This window comes from Pseudorasbora parva, chromosome 15 (genome assembly GCF_024679245.1).
Source record: "Pseudorasbora parva isolate DD20220531a chromosome 15, ASM2467924v1, whole genome shotgun sequence".
Classification (NCBI taxonomy): domain Eukaryota; kingdom Metazoa; phylum Chordata; class Actinopteri; order Cypriniformes; family Gobionidae; genus Pseudorasbora; species Pseudorasbora parva.
In genome coordinates this window covers 30688744-30703210 of record NC_090186.1, presented here as the reverse complement: position 1 = coordinate 30703210, position 14467 = coordinate 30688744, and the positions used below count along the sequence as shown (strand labels likewise).

Sequence of the window (14467 nt, the reverse complement as noted above, 5' to 3'; positions counted from 1 at the left end):
TATATATATATATATATATATATATACACACACACACACACAAACATATATATATATGTATATGTATGTATATATGTATGTGTATATGTATATATATATATGTGTGTATGTATGTATGTATATATATATATATATATTTTTTTTTTTTTTGCTGGGGGATTTACAAATATTGTTTAATTTTATTCATGGGTTTGTTATTTGTCGCAGTAAATTGACGTTTAACATATACTGTATAACGTTTATATACTTATTGTAATTAGTAACATTAGCCTATGATATAAATACATTTTTAATAAATTATTTAGCTCTAATTATATAAAAAAACATTTTTTTTTGTATTTTGTAAAAAATAAAAGCATTTGATGTAGGATAGCAGAGATCTCTCGAATACTGAAAAGATGAGCTCTGCTCTCATGTTGTAAACACAAGAACTGAAGCGACCAGACGGATTATGCTATTAGTATTTATTTCAGATTGACCACTTGCATAATGAACTTAATTCTTTGGAAAAACAAAACCAATTATTACATTTAATTTAACTTTGATATTTAAAATGTTAAAGAAAATATTACAAGTCAATAACAGCACAAGCAAAAAATGTTTTGCGTTCAAACCACATGAACCAGAAATTAAATACATTTAATATTCTTGTTCTCTGGCGCTTTCATTGCAGTGCGGTGCGTGCGAGTGTGTTCTAGAATGCTTTAAAGAGCTGGTTGGGTAGATAGCTGAGCTGAAGGAAGGAAGTTTGTGCCTCTCTCTCCAGGTTGGCCAGTTCCTGTACGGTTGGGGCCAATATATCCACATGGCCCTTATAGAGACCACCTGGGTGGTGTGTGTATTTGTGACAGAAAAAATAAATATGGAGATAAGTGACAGATACATTGTGAATGGCCTAAGAACATGACATCAGACAGACACTCACCTCCCGTAGCCCTGCGCTTCCCATAAGTCACTTTGCCGTCAAATTCATCAACAGGTACTTTGATGTCAGGTTCACACTGAGTGATGGTACATTTCAGATGTTCCTCGATTTCTGACAACAGCTAAAATGGAAGCACAGTTAGAACAAGGATAAAATAAGTGTGAATATTGTTAACGTCATGTAAATGCAGGTCTCACCTCTTTCTCGTTGTACCAAATAGTGCATCCTCCGTTCTCTTTGAGTTTGGTGTTATAGCAGCCTTTTCCTCTGCTGGCACAAACGTGGTACCACACCTGTGTGCACCCACCGCACAATTAACACACAAATAAAATACATTTCTACATTTCCACCAGTTCTCCTGTACTTCTTACTTACTTTCTCTTTCTCCATAGCAACCAGGGATATAGCCAAACCCATCCTGTAGTGACATTGCAAATATGAACTCAAACGCTGACCAAATGTAATCAGAAATGAAGAGAGATTGCAATCTACACGTATTGATACAAGATAAACGCTCGCCGTCACCTGTCCGCTCTGCCAACTCTTCCAATGCGATGAACGTAGTTCTGCTTCTCATCTGGGAGAGTCACATTTATCACTGCAAAAAAAACAAAAAAAACAACAATATTGTAACGGTCTCTTTTTGAATTCATTTCAGATGGGCTTGATAAAATTTTTAACTATTAATAAATGTCACACGTTAAGCAATTGCAATAATTTTGCAAATCAAATGGGCATAAATAATAATGGTATATGAATCTATTAATAAGTTATTGTTACTATTATTAATAATTAATGATATTTATTTAATAAAACCAAAGTAAGCAATATATTATTAAATACAGTAAATATAAAATGATTAATATTGAATGACAACAACAATAATAATGCATATGGCTTTATTGTTGTAGTCTAATGAGTATTTAGTGTGGTAAAAACCAAAGCTAATTAAAAATCATTCTGCATATTGGTGATAAGGAAAAGTAAACATAAATGATCAGTATCAGTCATTAAAAATTAATTCTAACCATTTTGCTGAAAATAGAGAAAATCTTACCATAAGGAACACCATGGATATCGATTCCTCTGGCAGCCACATCTGTGCAAATCAGAAACTTCACTTCCTGTTTCTAAAGGGAGGATGGTAAAAAAGTGACTGTAAATGATAAGTTATTAATTTGCACATTTTATAAAAGTTTATTTTTTTCTTTACCTTGAATCGCTCCAAGTTATATTTGCGCTCATTTGGTTTCCTGTCGCCATGAAGACAGACACAAGAGAACTGGTGTCCTTTTTTGTCTGGACCTGTAGGGAAAGCCAAATGTTTGCATCCAGACGCGATTGCCTATGATTGCGGTTGTATATTGATGCTAAAAGCTCGAGCTGAGTGCCCGCCTCACCTCCTCCCTGCTTGATGAAGTGCTGCTCCATATTGTCACAGTCGATCTTTGTCCTGCAGAAGATGATGGCCTGATCCATCTTATGCTCCTTAATGGCTCTGATGGCATACTCTCCCTTCAGAATCTTAATGGCCTCTGACCACATCTCTGATAAAGCCATATAAAATGATTCACAGCAAGACCTTTATATCAGACCCAGTCAAGGTCCTTTTGAAATGTTCACAATTGATAATACGAGCATTGAACTATTCAAATATTTCTGGATGATGTTCTCAAAGGCTGGTGATTTGTACCTGGGGTGTTGGCTCTAGGTTGTGTGTCATCCTTGGCATGAACTTCATCAGTCTGAGTAGACACAGCATCACTGATTTAGGCTTTTTGTACATTAAGGCAATGGCATAATAAAGTGCACAATGGCATAATATGTTTGTTACAGTTAAATGTACCCTGATGTGGTTCTTTCCGAGTCTCTCCCAAAGCCTGTCATTTTTCGGGTTGACTGGCACCACCACATGATGGACCGTTTCTGGTACTGAATCTTCTCCCTTCAGATCCACCCATGTGGGGAAATGCATGATCTTCTCCGAGAGCTTCTTCACATCGAATGAGTGCAGTGTGGCAGAGCAAACGGTCACCTACAAAACACAAGTGGTTGATTAATGAAAAACTATCTGACGACTCTAATGCATATTCATAGAAAACAACAAATCAGAGCTTAGATCACCTGTAGTCTCTTGCCATCTGAGGTGACCTGAGGGATCTGGTTGTAGACCCTCATGATAAAGTCGGTGTAGCCGGCTGAGAGGAGTCCATCCTGAACACATTCATATTCACATCACATATTCAACCGAAATAAAAGTATTAATTTTATACACTTTCCCACGTTAAGATAAACATAACCTATAATCTTGACGAGGCCGTAACCATGTCTTGGACATTGGGGGGAGGGGAACCAACGTGTTTTTTTTTTGCTTGGTGAAGCAGGGGAGGTGGTATTGGTCTTATTGGTTTATTTAAACAAATTCAATTATTAAAAAATAATAGGGATTTCAGGAAATTTCAGAAAAATAAATGATAACAATAAAAGTTTCAATTATATTATGAGGTAAACTATTTGCAACGGTTTCATCACTTGATATTACTGCTGGTCGTTGAATGTTTTTATCGTAAAACAGTTGTCAAATATTAAATGTTTAGCTACTTACATCTTATTATGCATTCTTTCACTGCTATAATTAAAGTTTTGTGTTGGAATTTGCAGAAACAATAAGCCATGCCTTCTTTGATTTGAATGGCCATCTCACTGACAGTGCTGTTAAGTTAGACCACTGAGGTAGACCAACCTAAAACTGTAACATTTTACTTTTGTCATCCTAGCAACAAACAAAGCAGTGTGTAATGGAGTACAGCAGAGCAGCCTCAACATTATTAAATAGGGGGCAATTTTTAATTATTCAAGGAGAATTGTCCCCCTCAATGTCTATGGTGGATACGGCCCTGATCCTTGATGATGGTAAATATTTATACATCACATACATCATTAGATGCATTTTTGCCTTATTTTTATAAACTGAGGCAAGTCAAAATGATTTACAGTGAAATCAACAGCATATCATGAACGCTGTTAACAAAACATGTAGAACTCCTTTAATGCATAAAGTGTACAGAATTGCATAAGCTTAAGTGTTCAACATACACATTCATCCAGGACCAGGAAGCGAACTTGGGATAGATCCAGCTTTCCTGTGGATATGAGATCATCCAGTCGGCCCGGGGTCCCAACCACAATGTCAACCTAAAAAGGAAGTGATAAAGCATCCATACAAAAAAATGCATAGTACTGTAAACTTTGTTTAATACTGTGAATGGTTCTAGATGGTATAATAATCTAATGTTCTGAATTCTATATTAAGGTCTAATACAGGGGTCTTCAAACTTTTTCAGTCCAAGACCACTTTGTAGAGAGAGGGAGAGAGAGAGAGCGAGAGCAGGGACCATGGTTACATAGTGTAAAACTGAGTGTTGCCTTCTTAAGCCAGAACTGTAATAGCCTTTGAATTTGACCATATTAATATATTTGCATTAGTTATGATGCTTACATTGAAAAGACGTCAAAATAATCATTATTGTACATTGAAGCTGACAGTTGTATATAATTTCATTTTCATTTATACACTACCGTTCTAAAGTTTGGCGTGAGTAACATTTTTAATACTTTTGAAAGAAGTCTTTTATGTTCACCAAGGCTGCATTTATTTGATTAAAAAAATTCAGAAAAAAATTAATATTATGAAATATTATTACAATTTAAATTAACTGTTTTCAGTTTCAAATCATTACTCCAGTCTTCAGTGCATGATCCCTTAGAAATGATTCTAATATGCTGATTTGGTGCTCAAGAAAAATGTCTTATTATTATCACTGTTGAAAACCGTTGGAAACATGAATATACTATATATATATATATATATATATATATATATATATATATATATATATATATATATATATATATATATATATATATATATATATACACAAAAGTACAGCTTTAAAATTCAGAATACAAAATCATTTACTTGACATAGAAATATTTTGTAATGTTAGACGTCTTTGTCACTTTTGATCAATGTAATGCATCCTAAATTTGTACTAACCCCAAGCTTTTGAATGGTAGTGTATACTTTGGACACTTACCCCGTTTTCTAAAACAGAGAGCTGTTCTTTAGCAGCCACTCCTCCAATTATCAGAAGTTCCCTGCAATAACAGCATGATGTTCAGTTAACGCCCACAAAATCCCCAGACACTACAATAAAGAAACTCACTGCAGCTCCTAAACCAAACTCCACTCACCTTAGTTTAGGATTATCAACATATTTCTTGAACTGGTTGACATTATTGAGAGTTTGTTCAGCCAGCTCTTTAGACGGCTCAATGATGAGAGCTTTGGGGGCGTTAGAACTGGATTTGACCTGACTCACTTTAGCACTGCCTGAGGACAAAAACACATGACAGGCAGAATGCAAGGAAACATTAATACAAGCCCTGCAGGCAGGAAGAGTTGAATGCCATTTGAAGCTCACCTGTCTGGCTAGATTTGACCACATGACCGTCTGAAGCCTTGTTCAGGGCCACATATCCGTCTTTAGGTTGGTTTTTGAAAGGTTCATCACCAAAGTTAAACTTCAGTTCAGCATTCTGAGAATTGATTGACAAATACACATTTTAATAAAAGATGGGGTGTAAGAGAAACGTTATATAGCAATGAGACAGTGTTTATTTTGTGTGAAGAGTAGCTAGTAGTGCATATGCTAGATACCTTCAGCACACAGGAAGCAAAGAAGGCCTGGTTTTTCAGCTGTGGAGGAATCTCAAAAGCCAAACCCAGATCATTACCTGGGAAGGCCAATCAGAAATCAATTACAGTGGCATTTGTATTAAAGGCTGCAAAGAATACTGATGGTACTAAAAGTATTGTGATACAAAACAATTATAGATGTACATTATTACAGTTCAAACATTTGGGGTCAGGAGTGTTTCTCATATGCTCATCAAAGCTTGTAATGTTCTAAAACTATTACAATTTAAAATAACTGTTATAATGTGTCCTTTTTTTAGGATTCCTCAATCAACAGACATTTCAAAAGAACAGCTTATATTAACGCTACTTCTGTAACAATATAAATATCTTAACTGTCACTTTTGATCAATTTATTGCATCCGTGGTAAATAAATGCATTAATATGGATTTCATGAGAGCTTCACATTCCAAAAATGTTGGGACAGGTAGTAATAAGAGACTGGAAAAGTTAAATGTACATAATAAGGAACAGCTGGAGGCTGTGCATAATATCATCCAAAGATTCAGAGAATCTGGAACAATCTCTGTGTGTAAGGGTCAAGGCCGGAAAACCATACTAGATGCCCATGAACTTTAGGGCCCTTAGACGGCACTGCATCACATACAGGAATGCTACTTTAATGAAAATCACAACATGGGCTCAGGAATACTTTGTCGGTGAACACAATCCACTGTGCCATCTGCCGATGCGGGCTAAAACTCTATAGGTCAAAAAAGAAGCCATATAAACATAATCCAGACGCGCAGGCATGTTCTTTGGGCCAAGGTTCTTTTAAGGACTGTGGCAAAGTGAAAAATTGTTCTGTGGTCAGACAAATCAAAATTTGAAGTTCTTTTTAGAAAACTGGGACACCATATCATCCAGACTAAAGAGGACAAGGACAACCCAAGTTGTTATCAGAGCTCAATTCAGAAGCCTGCATCTCTGATGGTATGGGGTTGCATGAGTGCATGTGGCATGCACGGGCAGCTTACACATCTGGAAAAGCACCATTAATGCTGAAAGGTATATCCAAGTTCTAGAACAACATATGCACCCATTCAGACATTGTCTCTTTCAGGGAAGACCTTGCATTTTCCAACATAACAATGTTAGACCACATACTGCATCGATTACAACATCATGGCTGCGTAGAATAAGGATCCGGGTACTGAAATGGCCAGTCTGCAGTCCAGATCTTTCACCAATAGAAAACATTTGGCGCATCATAAAGAGGAATATGCGACAAAGAAGACCTAAGACAGTTGAGCAACTAGAAGCCTGTATTAGACAAGAATGGGACAACATTCCTATTCCAAAACTTGAGCAACTTGTCTCCTAACAGACAGTTTGCAGACTGTTATAAAAAGAAGAGGGGATGCCATACAGTGGTAAACATGGCCCTCTCCCAACTTTTTCGAGATGTGAATGCCATGAAATTTGAAATCAACTTATTTTTCCCTTAAAATTATACATTTTCTCAGTTTAAACATTTGATATGTCATCTTTGTTCATAGATATATCATAAAATATTGAAATTTGAAACTTCCATATCATTGCATTCTGTTTTTATTCCCAATTTGTAGTGTCCCAACCTTTTTGGAATCGGGTTTGTAGATGACATTCAACATGCCAAATTCTATTCATTTTTTAATACAATTAACTCAAAAGGCATAAAAACAAACCTAACCATTTTTGGAGAATGACACATGGCCTTTATCCACATCTATGTAGCATCCGATGGTGTCGTGCATAGTGAATTCCTAGAAAAAGGCATAAATCATGTCAAACCTCTAAAACTTAAGTATTAAATCAAAAGGTTCTCATTAAGTAATGATACTAAAGCCTTACCTCTCCATAACTATCAAACTGCTTATTGTGAGATTTCTTTCCAGTTCCCCCAAAGCCAAATCCATATTTATCCGTTCCTAACAGAGGGTAAAAACAGCATAACAAACAATATTATTGTATTAAGTTATGGTATAACTAGATTAAGGTCATACTGTAACATACCCAAGTCCAGTGATGCCTGGGCAGTGGACCAGCCTATCCTGCACAGCCCTTGATCGTGACAGGTCACTTCATAATAATACTTCCCTGGAGAAAAAAAGTGAAGAATGAATCGTCCAGAATTCCCTTGGATTTTTTGAAAGAAAACTCAAAAGGGATGCTCTTCTACCTTTTGTGACTCCTTTGGTTGAACGACAGCCATGCCACTCTTTGAACTCTCTGCTCTGACAGCACAGGCCATCTGCACCAATAGCTGAAAAAAAAAAGTAATATGATCATTTTGTTGCAACAAAGGCATTAAAATAAACTTGCAGAATCACAATAAAGAGTTCAGGTTCTAAGCAGGCTAGGCCTTTCACACAGAAGTGTTAAACACTTACCAAATGCTGTACTTCTGTCATAGGGGTTCATCTGCCATTTATTGAAAACTGGAGTGGGCAACAAACCCAAGATCAATCAATGAATTTATAATCAAGTACATGAGAGCAAATCACAGTAAAACAGTTTCTGAAATGTATGTTAAGAATGCTAGCAAATTTCTTTAGACATTGGAGGTAAAGTTGATAATGTCACATTGTCTTTGGTAGAACTAATTTATTTTTTCACAAAAAAAGGGTCCACCCACTCAATATTAATTATTATTCAAGTATTATTTACATATTATTATAGTATTTTTTTATTTGTTTAGAATCAGCCTTTATTTTTTACTATTAAGCTTAGTTTAAGTAATTTTGTTGTTCTTTTGTCATTTTTTTTACTTACTTATTTTTAACTTATTTATTTCAGTTACTTACTAAGGTTCAGTTAATTACTAATTCTATTATTTTTTAAATCTCATCTAATCTTTAAATTCTATTTCAATTATTGAAAATAATTTTTAATAGCTTTAGTATTACAACATTGTTTTAAATGTACAGTAAAAGCTCCAGTCAGGGACAAGCCACCAAAAACAAGAAGAAAATGGAGACGTATGTTCACCCTATAGTAATTCTTGGCATTTCAATGTAAACTAAGAGTGGCTATGTACAGTGGCGTAACTTACTAATGATGGGCCCCAGTGCAGGCTATGCAGTTAGGCCCCCCCTAATCTAGTAACACTTTAGGTTTAGGTTTCATTTCTATATCAGGATATCGGTTGTTTATTATTATTTACAAATCAAATATTAATGGCTCATTCTGTGTCACCGTAGGGCCTACATCCCTTAATTGTAAAAAATACACTCTTTTATAATCACTAAGATTCCAAATGTGAGTTATTTAGGGGGGTTGGGGGCTCCCCCTAGAAAATTTAGATTTCTAGGATCTACATATGTGCAGTTTAAGATGTTCTGAAGGCCAAAAAAGTAGATAACAATATTACTAGAGACTCATCAAGATGGACATGTTGACATAGGCTACTTTTTGTGTGAGTTTGTCCGTTCAAACGTAAGACTTGAAAGAGAACTCAATGTTTGCGCGCTGTGAGACTGCGCGCTTCCGGATGAGTGCACAGAGACAGATGTTCTCATTCGCGTCTTCTGGCACTTCAATGACTGTCCATATTCGAACCTAAGGCAGCACTCGCATGCATTGAACAAAGTTTATAAAGAGAGACCGTTTTGCCCACGTTTTTCTTTTATAATCGCTGGTGTTAGTGTATCACTGAGGAGCCAGTGCGTGTATTCATCAAGAGAAACATAAACAAAGTATTATTTTCAAGTTACAACCCATAGATGCCTCATCAGATGTGAGATGAACCACATCTTTAGACCAGCACGCAGGTCGCGGTTTCTGTTTGCGTCATCACATTTCGGACGTATTGTTTCGGTGATGAAAGTCTTTCGGCCAAGAATGCACCGAGAATGCACATGGTCCATTTTCCGCCGAATATTTGATGCATCCCTAATTAAAATAATTAATAATAATAATAATAATAATAATAATAATAAATTATATTATGGGCTATTATTTAAACATAAATATGAAACTAAATAGGCTACGGTTTCTTTAACCCTCTGGCTGAAGAACGCACCGGCTGTTTTTTCCCCCTCACGAGTCATGACGGGGGATAGCCTATAACTTGCAATACTCCGTAATTTTTGGCCATACAGATAAATGTGAGACATAATTATAAACTATTAATTGTCTACTTTTATTTGTGTACACTCACATAACAACAAAACTTTGTACTTTAGTAAAATAAATAAAAAATGTACGCTTTCTATCTGTGAGAATCTGAAACTCGGTGAATACATGACATAAACATGAAACATACGTCTAAAGAAAGCTTGAAATCGCTAGATTTAAATCAAATAATTCACATTTTATAGTGAATTGTGGAGCTCACTGGCATAGAGCGGAATATCTAGTGGAGCGTCACGCAACTGTGCTCCGCTCACATGCTGAAAAAGGTGGTCAGTAGCCTATCCTAAGCGTGACGGTAGAGCGCGACAGCCGTGTGAAATCTGAAACCAGTGCTTTTCATTTGAAATGTGAGTGTCACAATATTCTGCGGAGTCACTTTGTCGCCAGGGGCACGTTTGCAATGTGGGCATGGGCCGGTGTGCGCTGCGGGCCCCCCTGCCGCACGGGCCCCAGTGCGGCTGCACTGCCTGCACTGTCTATAGTTACGCCCCTGGCTATGTACGTAAATTAGAATGATGATACCTGCTCCTCCTGTCTTCACAGCACTTCGTCCCTTCTTCCCCTCCTGCTGGTCTTTAATGGTCTCATAGACAGTTTGGATGATTGGAATACTGAAGGCCTACAAGAACACAATCATTTTGTGTTCACATTTCACTGATCCTTTACATTATATATATATAACATAATTAATAGATTGATTGATTTATTACATTATACAAACACACAATTTATGTGAACGGAACGGGTAGACTTACTCCAGTTTTTCCACTCCCAGTCTCAGCAGCCTGTGGATATAAACACACAGCTGAGTACTACAGAAGTCATGATCACAGTTACCACTGATCAGTGGATCATACACACATACTGTAGACACTGCACTGGATATGACTGTGATCTCACCATGAGCACGTCTCCTCCACCCAGAATCAGCGGGATGGATTCGGCCTGAATGTCAGTTGGCAACCTGGAAGATAAGCCAAAATCAATACCTACTTTAATTATGCATGGACAAATAAATTATGAGGTGTGTAAGAACTAGGACAGAGGTTTTCAAAGTGTGGTCAAAATGTTAAAAACCCTTGAACTAAGAGACACTCTTACTCACAGCCAATCCATTTCTTCAACCGCCTGTGCAATTTCAGGCATTACTCCCATTTCTGTAAGGGAAAACAAACATGTATGAATACCGCAAATAGTTCAACCACACTCAATTTGTTACTAAATGTTGACAGGTAAATCTCACCGCCGAAAGCTGCCATGGTGTCAAACTCCTGCGGCTGCGAGTCTCTGGACTCCACCGGATGTAACGTGTGCTGTTTTTCGACAGGGTGCTAGTAGGAAAAAACGGTCCGTGCGGAATGCGCTTCCTCGCTTCCGTTCCGCTTGTTTTGTTTTTTATTAACAGAGGTATATAAAGTTAATTTTAAAATTAATACACTTATTATTTTAGTTATAGATACGTTTAGAAAACAACTTATAGACATTTAGATGCAAATTGAGAAGATCATCGGCCCTTTTATATGTACCTCGCAGGCCGCCGTAGTGTGACGTGGGCGCCATCAAATTCATTGAAAACATGGCAGGTGATATTATTGTGGAGGACGAAGAGGAGAATATTTTATATGATTTACTTGTTAACACAGAATGGCCGTCCGAAACAGACACACAGGTTTGTCGAAATATACCCACTTTCTTCGAATACATGTTTTTCCTACACGAAATTGAAATATGTACGTGTATCAGTTCTGCGCAAGTTGTTTTGAGCCACGTATCCAAGTTCATGATCCAGGGTTTAAATGAAGTAAATATAATTATTATGTAATAAATATCATTACGATGATTTACAGCTCTTAATTTATTCATTTTTCTGTATATCGTCACGTATAATCTCCAGCTGCTTGTTTTGGGAGAAGGTGCAAGTTGACATGCTTAAATTGTTCATTTGACATTTTGACAGCTGATGCAAACCGTCCTGTAGATATATAATACTGTGAAATCATGCTGTTTGTGTTTGATTTTTTTTCCCCAGCTGCGCGGGTTGAAGGAACACAACTCTTCACTCGTTGCAAAGGCAGTGACAGGTATGGACAGCAAGGATATATATATATATATATATATATATATATATATATATATATATATATATATATATATATATATATATATATATATATATATATATATATATTATATGCGCCTTGTTATTTTAGTCATTAATATTTAACATGTTTTAAGATTAAGGAAAAGACTGTAATGCCAATGCTGTGTAGATTGTAAGCTCACATGCTGGAGACACAGCCATCATTCATAAGCAGCTTTACAGAGAACAGTGTTTCAATGTGAATGAATGTGTTGATTTGGCATGTTTACACAATAAAACAAAACAACAAACTCCTTTGGAATAAAACGATACCGGATCCTAATCACGTCTTATTTAGTGATTTCAAATTTTGTAGTCTATTACACATAAGTAATACTTGGTATGCACTTAATTCTGGAATAAAACGAATGTCTTTCCAAATGGTGCCTTTTGCCATTTTTAGATTATTTGTCTCATTCTTACAGTTTTTGTAATTTTTTTTTTTTTGTCATTTATATTGTATTTTGTTACATTTCTGTATAGTTTTAGCATTTTTTTAGTACTTCAACTTATTTTAGTTATTTGCCAAGGCAATATTTCTAACGATTTAGTCTAACATTAAGTCTGTTTATCATCTAATATTCAAACTTTAAGCTTTATTTTAACTAGGTTTAGTTAACGATAACCACACTGGTTACATTTTTATTCTATGTAAGCTGGTTTGAATTGCCCCAACAGTTAACATGGCAGTCAGATTATAGAATGTTAATTAAAAAAATCTAAATATTGTCTTGCAGGACCCTTCAGGTTCATTCTGCACTATCTTTGGTACAGGTGAGTTATTGTCTCCACTTGTTGTGCTTATAGTGAAGTATACAGTAGCTATGTGTTTAAATTTGATAATAGATAGTAATAACTCTCCCATCTTAAAATATTAAGAAATTAAGATATAATATCATATAATTCAAAAGTTTGGTATAAATAAGATCTTATGCTCACCAAGGCTGCATTTATTTGATAAAATTATTATTATTATTTTTGTTTACAATATTTAAAATAACTGTTTTATGATATTATATTCTTTTAAATGCAAATTATTCCTGTGATAGCAAAGCTGAATTTTCAGCATCATTACTCCAGTCTTTGGTGTCATTATGATCCTGCAGAAATCATTCTGTATCTGCTGATTTGGGGGCTCAAGAAACATTTTTTATTATTATAAATGTTGAAAACAGTTGTGCTTCTTGATATGTTGGTGGTAGTTTAGACATGAAAAAACATTAGCATTTATTTGAAATACAAATCTTTTATAAATGTGTAAATGTATTTGCGGTCACCTTTGATCCGTTTAATGTGCCAGTCTGTGTACTTTTATCCGTATTTCAGCCCCTCCAGTTCAACTCTACCACCTGGGCTGATTCGCCTTGCAACCAAACAAGTGAACTGGCAATTGGTGCTGGCAAGGTAATACCACCCGTTTTTACATAGAAAAGCTTTACAGAGAGTCTGGGTCAGTCTATTCCAGGCATGTTTTTTGGCAGGTTCATCTAGAGCGTAAAAAGCTCTTTTGCACTTGATTCACACCTCATTGCCTCTACAATTCTGAAGTCTATGTCTATTGAACCTTTCTTAAAATCACCTGTTACACCAAAACATTCAAATCTGCATTGGCGCTGCCTCTAACCCAGAAAGAGCAGTTGTCAAGTCTTTTCACCCACACGGTATATTATAAATATTTATTCAAAATATTCATATGATTACAGAAGTACTGGGATAAAAGTTTATAGTTCCGACATAAACACTGATGTCTACGGTAGCGATCAAAATAGAATACCTTTTTACACCACCAGGTGACGACAATTGACTGTTAAAAAATCTATTTGTAATTGAATCATTCCTTCAAGAGATTCATTTTAAAAATGCTGACTCATCCAGTAATAAAATAAGTCATTTATTCAAACCGATTAAAAAAAACAAAAAACAAACAAACAAATGTAAATAGATTGCAGCAATTACCATTCATATTATTTTGTTGAGTTGTCTGTTCTGAATCGTGGGTGAATTGTGATCTCTGTTTGAAACACAGACAAAAAAAAGTATCCAGAATGTTTTGTTGTGAGATATCCAAATTTAATTAAACATCTGTTTGTGGATGCAAGCCATGTAATCTCAATCAAACTCATTTTTTCCTTCACTGTTCTCGTTCCTGCCAGTTATCTGGTTATGCAAAACAGTGCAACACAAGTAGAGATGGCGAGCTTTAATTAGCTATTGATTTCCAGATGGAAGACGATGCTCTCTGTGTTAGAAATGTTTATTTTTGGCTCCATGTTTGCTTACACAATCATTCTGTCTTCTTTCCCCCCATTTTGTTTATATATTTATTTCTTTTCCTTCTGTGCAGTAATGGGAAGCTCCTGGCTGTGGTTCAGGACCAATGCGTGGAAATTAGGTAATTCTGCACATCGATTGGAAATGTTTGCCCTTTCTATAATTGGTTAATTTTTCACCCTCTTGTCTCGGGTGCTGTTCAGCTGAGCAAAGCTTCTTCTGAGATTGATGATTTGGCACAGATGATGTATTTTT

General features: G+C 35.8%; 2 protein-coding genes across 3 annotated transcripts in view; one reads left to right on the top strand and one right to left on the bottom strand.

The window, feature by feature from the left end:
* Positions 1 to 449: 449 nt before the first annotated feature.
* ddx1 (DEAD (Asp-Glu-Ala-Asp) box helicase 1) lies at positions 450 to 11144 on the bottom strand. The gene is made up of 26 exons (XM_067417673.1): positions 11045 to 11144; positions 10907 to 10958; positions 10702 to 10765; positions 10557 to 10586; positions 10324 to 10420; positions 8058 to 8105; positions 7847 to 7930; positions 7681 to 7764; positions 7519 to 7595; positions 7358 to 7430; positions 5646 to 5722; positions 5410 to 5524; positions 5180 to 5318; positions 5023 to 5083; positions 4022 to 4120; positions 3050 to 3139; positions 2772 to 2960; positions 2619 to 2670; positions 2326 to 2472; positions 2139 to 2230; positions 1983 to 2055; positions 1451 to 1523; positions 1301 to 1343; positions 1123 to 1218; positions 926 to 1046; positions 450 to 825 (listed from the first exon to the last, which is right to left on the bottom strand). Exons 1-26 carry the CDS (start codon positions 11058 to 11060, stop codon positions 695 to 697), a joined length of 2223 nt encoding a protein of 740 aa, XP_067273774.1. The 5' UTR covers positions 11061 to 11144; the 3' UTR covers positions 450 to 694.
* Positions 11145 to 11342: 198 nt separating this feature from the next.
* Positions 11343 to 14467, top strand: part of nbas (NBAS subunit of NRZ tethering complex) — a 258738-nt gene continuing 255613 nt past the window's right edge. For both annotated transcript variants that reach the window (XM_067417672.1, XM_067417671.1), the window contains exons 1-5: positions 11343 to 11470; positions 11831 to 11882; positions 12679 to 12715; positions 13268 to 13345; positions 14286 to 14333. In XM_067417672.1, coding sequence (XP_067273773.1) covers positions 11378 to 11470; positions 11831 to 11882; positions 12679 to 12715; positions 13268 to 13345; positions 14286 to 14333 — 308 coding nt within the window. In that variant the 5' untranslated portion in view covers positions 11343 to 11377. The remainder of the gene's footprint in view (positions 11471 to 11830; positions 11883 to 12678; positions 12716 to 13267; positions 13346 to 14285; positions 14334 to 14467) is intronic.

What these genes read in the sequence shown, in the direction of transcription:
- ddx1 (XM_067417673.1), bottom strand. An exon ending in GTGGAGGAGACGTGCTCATG is followed by an intron (nt 10,587 to 10,701) that starts GTGAGATCACAG and finishes TTATATCCACAG; the next exon opens with GCTGCTGAGACTGGGAGTGG. An exon ending in ACCTAGAGCCAACACCCCAG is followed by an intron (nt 2,473 to 2,618) that starts GTACAAATCACC and finishes TGGCTTTATCAG; the next exon opens with AGATGTGGTCAGAGGCCATT.